General features: G+C 68.9%; 1 protein-coding gene across 1 annotated transcript; it reads left to right on the top strand.

Annotated features, from left to right (window-relative positions):
• Positions 1-359: 359 nt before the first annotated feature.
• On the top strand, positions 360-6,279 carry TMEM240 (transmembrane protein 240). The gene is made up of 4 exons (XM_045063526.1): positions 360-604; positions 964-1,070; positions 4,979-5,187; positions 5,511-6,279. The coding sequence occupies exons 1-4, from the start codon at positions 548-550 to the stop codon at positions 5,657-5,659; spliced, it is 522 nt and encodes a 173-aa protein (XP_044919461.1). The 5' UTR covers positions 360-547; the 3' UTR covers positions 5,660-6,279.
• Positions 6,280-6,351: the final 72 nt, after the last annotated feature.

The raw sequence follows: 6,351 nt of genomic DNA, 5'->3' as shown, positions 1-6,351 counted from the left end.
AAAGGCAGGTACTTGCTGGAGGAAGCCTGATGCCAACCAACGTGCGGGTGGCCCCGAGGCGCAGGAGGAGGGTCCGGGGAGGAACCCCAGGGCCGTCTCCAGGACTGCAGGGGCTGGTCCGGCGGTGGCCCCGGGGTCCAGGGGCGCTGGGCAGACGACCAGGGCCGGGACGGGCCAGAGCCCGCCCTGCGGCCCCCGGGGAGGGGTCCGGCCGGCGGCGCGGGGCGGGGCGGGCGGGCGGCGCGGCCCCTCCCGGGAGGCGGGCACGGAGGGCGGGCAGGCAGCGGAGGCCGGAGCGGCGCCGAGCGCGCGGAGGGAGGAGGCCGAGGGCGGAGCGGAGCGCGCGGGCGCGGTGAGCGCGGCGGCCCGGCGGCCGAGCGACCCCGGGAGCGGCCGCGTCCCTGCCCGCCCCGCCCGCCGCGCCTCCTCCCCGGCGGGTGCGCGGCGGGCTGACCTCTGCGGAGGCGGCGGGGGCCCAGCATCGGGCCGGGGCCGGGGGGGCGCCGGGGCCGGGGGGCGGCGCTCCGGCCCGGCCCGGCCCCGCCCGATGTCCATGAGCGCGAACACCATGATCTTCATGATTCTGGGGGCGTCGATCGTGATGGTGAGCGGAGGGGCTTCCCGTGCGCCCGCGCCCGCCTCCCGCGCCCGCGCGCCGCCTCCCCCACCTCCCGCGCCTTGTTTACCGGCCCGCGCGGCCTGCGCTCCCGTCCCCGGGCTGCCCCGCGCTCCCCGTCCCCGGGCTGCGCTCCCCGGCTCCCGGCAGCACCGAGCTCCCCATCTCTGGCCTGCGCTTCCCAGCCCGACTGCCCTGAGCTCCCCGATTCTGGAGCTGCCGCGGGCACCCCTGTCCCAGGCCAGCGCTCGCCCACCCCCAGCGCGCCGCCCCCCACACCCCATCCCACACCCCGGGCCCCCGGCCAGGCCCGCTCCTCGGCGCTGACCGGTCATGGGCTCTTCCAGGCCATCGCGTGCTTGATGGACATGAACGCACTGCTGGACCGATTCCACAACTACATCCTCCCGCACCTGCGGGGCGAGGACCGCGTCTGCCACTGCAACTGTGGCCGGTGAGTCCGCGCCCGGTGGGGCACACGCGTGATCACACATGTGCGGCGGCGGGGCCCACTGGGGCGCGGGCAAGCCCCAGGCAGGCCTGGCTGCAGGACTGCGCTAGGCCCGTGGGGGAAGGACTGCCCAGCCTCCGCTGGGCACCTGGGGATTGGCCAATCGCGTTCCAGGAGGGGGAGCATGCCTGAGTAGTTAGGACCCCTTCCCAAAATGCCTTTAGAGAAATGGCCTGTGCCAGGGTGATGGGCAGAATGGGCCCCAGGCCTCCTGATCCAGGGCCTGGAGGCCAGGAGAGCCACAGCCCAGCCCTGGGGGTCAGGAGGGATCCTGCGCACGGCTGTGCCCACAGAGTACACTGTCCTGCCTGGGCCTTGCACTCATGTTCACGAACTTTCCTGCAGGCCAGGTACAGGGAGGTGCAGAAGGTCAAGGTGGGCAGGGCCTACCTTGAGGGGCCTCGGGTCCAACCCTCTCACTGCACAGAGGAGGAACTGAGGCAAAGCTGGGTGTGGCTTGTTCAAGGTCATTCAGAGAGCCATGGGAGGGCCCAGGCCCCTACACCCACCGTGTGAACGCCCCCATTCTGTGCACGTGTCCTAACGGAGTCTTCCTGGCCATGCATGTTTGTACGTCCATGTACAAAATAAACATCTTCTCACGAGACGCGCATGTGTGTACTGTCTGTGCATATACATGTGCGTACACATAGCACACACACATCCGCACGTACACCGGCCCCACGGGAAGCCCTCAGGCCGGGACCCAAGAGAAAACAGAAGGACGCTGGGGTGGATAGAGACTTGGCCAAGGTCACACAGCCAGTGAGGGACTGGGGGCCCCAGCCCAGAAGCTGTGCTCCTCTCCCCTATCCTGTATTTCTGCCCCAGGGACACGTGCGCACACACGGTGGGTGGGGGGCGTGTGTGTAAGAGAGACAGGACGGCTCCGCGCCTGTGGGTGCCGAGCAGCGTATGGGAGCGGAACCCAGACATTGGGAAAGGTAGAGACCCTCGCATGTAATGACCCGCGCACGTGCTGTCCCAAGAACCATCGAGAGAGTTTGTGGGGGCGGTGGGGGTGGCCACTCTTTCCCAGAGGTCCCTGTGTTTGTTCCTGCCGCACACACCCCCCAGCTAAGGAAAGGCACGAGGTCAGTCCCGTGGTCTCCTGGGGCAGCCGTTACTATGAGCCAGTTAAACCGGGGTGGTCTTGAGACCCTCCCAGAGGCCGGCAGTGTGCACCCACAAGGCCCAGGCTCTAAGTCCCGTAACCATGAGGAAGGCACATTTTACATGTGTGTGGGCTGTGGTGTCCTGACCCGCGTGTATGTGCCTGTGGCTTCCCAGCAGGACCCCTCAGGGCAGCCAGGGGGTGTTTTCAGAGCGTCACCTGCAGTCCCATGTGGACTCGAGTGGGACGAGCGCGCACAGGAAGCCGCCGAAGCAAGCCATGTGCGTGCAGGCTAGCGCGTCCGTGGCCGCAGAAAACCCGAGAACGGCCCCCGCTGCTGGTGTTGAGTTCTGGGCGTGTGTCCACATGGCTTCATATGGGATATGTGGGTTTAGTGTGCAGCGCACTCTTCCGCAGCAACAACGTACATGTGTACGCACAGTACATGCATGGCACACAGCATCCGTGACGGGCGTGCGAGTGTGTCTGCAGAGAAGCGTGTTGCACATGAATATCCCTGTGTGAACCGTGTACACGAGTTGCCGCAACGGGCTCGATCCGTGTGCGCATACACCATGAGGCATGAGCCTGCCCATGTGTATGCCTCCACCATGCCCAGGTGGAGAGTTTCATACAACCGACATGTATGTAAATGCTCCCATTGTACGTGCCGGCAGGCACTGTCTGTCACCTGGCGATGGCTGTGCGCCGGGCTCAGTGCATGTGCGCCCGCATGTGACCCACGCTGGGCCTGTGCCCGGGCTAGCATGCACACACGCGGAGCTCGTGGCCCCACGTTCGTGGTATACACGCGTGCATGCGGCTGGCGTGTATGTGCGACGTGCCTCGGACCTCACAGGCGCGTGCAGCATGCATGAGCCAGGTGACACATGTGTGTGTGCCTCATGAGAGTCCGTGCGCCGTGGGAGACCTGAGCCGATGCCCCCAGGGGCCCCGCTTGGAGGGGGAGGAGCGTACAGGGCAGAGAGGAACTGCAGGTGGCAGGCCAGGGACGGGGTTGCAGGCCGTGACCTCTGACGGCTGGAGGTCCTGAGCCACCAGGGCCACTTCGGTCCTGGCCTTGTCCTGCTCCTGGGGCACCAGGGAAGTCTCTGACTCCTTTGGCAGCTCAATCTTCAAGTTCCCTGCCTCGACCAGCTGCGTGTCCTGAGGAAGGCCCTGGCAGGGGTCCTGGGCTCAAAAGGCGGGGTAAAGCAGGGACAGTGACGCCCTGTTTTAGCAGCCCGTGCACGGCCTGCCTGGCCTGGTGCACCCCAGATGACCGGGACCCCGAACGGGTCATGAATGGCGTCTGCTCCTGAGGAATCGGCAGCCGCTGCTCACTCTGGTGCCGATTAATAGTTTTCCACCACTTACGGGGGACTGACAGTAGCTGCGGGCAAAGGGATCTGGCTGCTTCGCTACTGACTCAGGGCTGGTGGCCTCCACGCCACGGGGCTGTGGCCAAGGCCCCACCACTGAGCAGGATGGCCTCCAGGAGTTCCCAGAAGGAGCAGGAGGGATGTGAGGAGAGGAGGCCCGCCTGCCGCCATCCCTGCTGGGCTCCTCCGGGGAGGAAGACGCGGTGTGGACGCCACCGGTAGGGCAGGAGCAGTCAGGGATCAGGGAGGAGTGGGGTGTCCGGATTTCTGAGACGGTCCCTGTGGGGGAGTCTGCGAGGCCCGGGGGAGGGGAATAGGGACCCAGCTCAGCCACGCGGAGGTGCCACCATCTAACTGAGGGGAAGATGGGGAGAAGCAGGTTTGGGGAGGGAGGAGCTATTTTTAGGTATGAGTTTGAGGTGTCTGTAGATCCCACGTGGAGACGCGCACGCACAGGCAGCCGGAGCTCAGAGCAGACGGTGGGGGGGGCCCTTGGTGGGGAGCTAGAGAATTGAAAAGACCAGCAAAGGGGCCGGGGGAGGAGGGGCAACCATGAGAGGTGGCCCCCTGGGCAGGACTCCAGAGCGGTCCCTGCACTGCCAGGCCAGAAGGGGCTGCAGCCAGTGACAGGGGCAAAGGGTGCTCCCCACAGGTCCCTCTCCTGGGCTCTCCGGTAGGCCGAAGCCCAGGTCCGGGGTGGGGACAGATCCAGAGTCAGCTGTCGGTCTCCTGAGCACGGCCTCCCCACCCAGGATCTCCAAGCCCAGGAGGGGACCCAGACAGGAAGGAAGGAAGCACGCGGGGAGAGTTCAGAGTTGCTCAGAGGCAAGGCTGGACAGCGGAGGGGAGGGCGGCTGGGAAACACTGCACAGGCCTTTGTGGGGGAGGGGACACCTGGGAGTCCAGGGAACCCCCGACAGCTGGGGCATCCCCGGAGCTGCAGGCAGGCCACGGACATGCAGCTGTGTGGGGACATGGGCAGGAGACGGGGTGGGAGAGGGACACTGGGCAGGGCTGCCCACGGGGTCGGGGAGGAGGACAAGATGGCCTGTGGGAGGGGAGGCCGAGGCCCTGCCCCTGGCTGGGGACAGCCTGTCCTGGGCCTTCGCCCTGGAACGCTGGTTCCCCTGCACTGTGTTCCCGTGACCCTGCACCGCGGCCTCCGAGCCCCCCCGGGACGGAGGAGGGAGGAGGGTGACGAGTGGGCTTCACTCCGACCGCGGACCACGGCCCCTTCCCGACCGCAGCGCCGCACAAGGGCCGCTTCAAGACCAGCAGGGCGAACGGGTACCGCGTACCGCCGGGGGCGCCGCCCGCTCCGCGGGAGAGGTGCCAGCCCGCCCTGCCGCCCCCAGGCACCACATCCACTACGTGATCCCTTACGACGGGGACCAGTCGGTGGTGGACGCCTCCGAGAACTACTTCGTGACCGACAACGTCACCAAGCAGGAGATCGACCTCATGCTGGGGCTGCTGCTCGGCTTCTGCATCAGCTGGTTCCTGGTGTGGATGGACGGCGTCCTGCACTGCGCCGTGCGCGCCTGGAGGGCCGGCCGGCGCTACGGTCAGTGAGGGCGGCGCGCCCCCGCGCCCCCGCGCCCCCGCCCCGCCCCGCCCCGCCCCCACCAGAGCACGCCTCCCTCCCCCCGGCCACGCCCCCGCGCCCAGCCCCCACGGGGGTCACGTCCCCGCCCGGCCACGGCCCCGCGAACGCCCCGCCTTCGGCTCTCGCCACGCCCCCTCCCAGGCCGGTCCTCCGCTCGACCACGCCCCCAGCGCCGCCGCGCCCCTCCGCGCTCCCGCCCCCGTGCCCCGCCCCCGTGCGCGCCCCCGCCCCCGTGCGCGCCGCCGCCCCGCGCCCGCGCTGACCGCACCCCCGCCCCGCAGACGGCTCGTGGACCTGGCTGCCCAAGCTGTGCAGCCTGCGGGAGCTGGGCCGGCGGCCGCACAGACCCTTCGAGGAGGCGGCCGGCAACATGGTGCACGTGAAGCAGAAACTCTACCACAACGGCCACCCGAGCCCGCGGCACCTCTGAGCCGCACGCAGGACTCGCGGGGCTTCGGCCGACGCGCCCACGCACACGGGACTGGACGGCCGCCCCCCGGCCAGGGCGCCCGCGGCCGCCGGGCGTGTCCAGCAGAAGGTGCTGTCTCCTCTTCTTTTTATAAAGGGGGTCGGGTCGGGGCAGGCCGCCGGCCTGGGGGTCAGACCCGGGCCTCCGGGACCGGACAGGGCGCGGGGACCGGGGCGGGCGGGGGGCGCGGGCACCTGTGCGGGCGGCCGGGACCACCTGCTCGCCCCGCACACTGCGGTCTCCCCCGCACCCGCGCGGGGACCATGCCGGTTACTTAAGCCCGGCCGCTTCTGGCGCGGGGGAAGCGAGGCCAGGAAAGGGGCTCCGCAGGGAATGCGGGCGGCCCGGGTCGCGCCCACGTCTGCACACGGGAGCACGTGCATGGGGCGTGTGCGTCCGCGGGCCGCAATGGGGGTGGGGGGCGGGGGGCGGGGGTCCGGTGGAGGCCCCGGCCTATAGCAGCAATAAGGCCCCTGAGCCCCACTGTGGCACGTGGGGCCACCCTGCCCAGGGCATCCCCGGTCGGGCGCCTCACTGTGACCCCCACCCCTGCTGGTCAGTAAATTCTCCAGAAAGCTCCAGTCTTGGCCTCTTGTTTCATCGCTGAACCTGTGACCCCTTCAAGCGTCTGCCCCTTGAATCAGCCATGAGAT

This window comes from Mustela putorius, unplaced genomic scaffold (assembly GCF_011764305.1).
Source record: "Mustela putorius furo isolate JIRA1106 unplaced genomic scaffold, ASM1176430v1.1 tig00003853_pilon_pilon_pilon, whole genome shotgun sequence".
Lineage (NCBI taxonomy): Eukaryota > Metazoa > Chordata > Mammalia > Carnivora > Mustelidae > Mustela > Mustela putorius.
Note: the sequence above shows the minus strand (reverse complement) of the source record. Positions and strands in the feature narration are given on the sequence as shown.

Coding starts and splice junctions, on each gene's coding strand:
- TMEM240 (XM_045063526.1), top strand. CDS start 548: ATGTCCATGAGCGCGAACACCATGATCTTCATGATTCTGGGGGCGTCG. Junction 1,071..4,978: donor TGCCACTGCAACTGTGGCCG/GTGAGTCCGCGC, acceptor TGCCGCCCCCAG/GCACCACATCCACTACGTGA. Junction 5,188..5,510: donor GAGGGCCGGCCGGCGCTACG/GTCAGTGAGGGC, acceptor CCCGCCCCGCAG/ACGGCTCGTGGACCTGGCTG.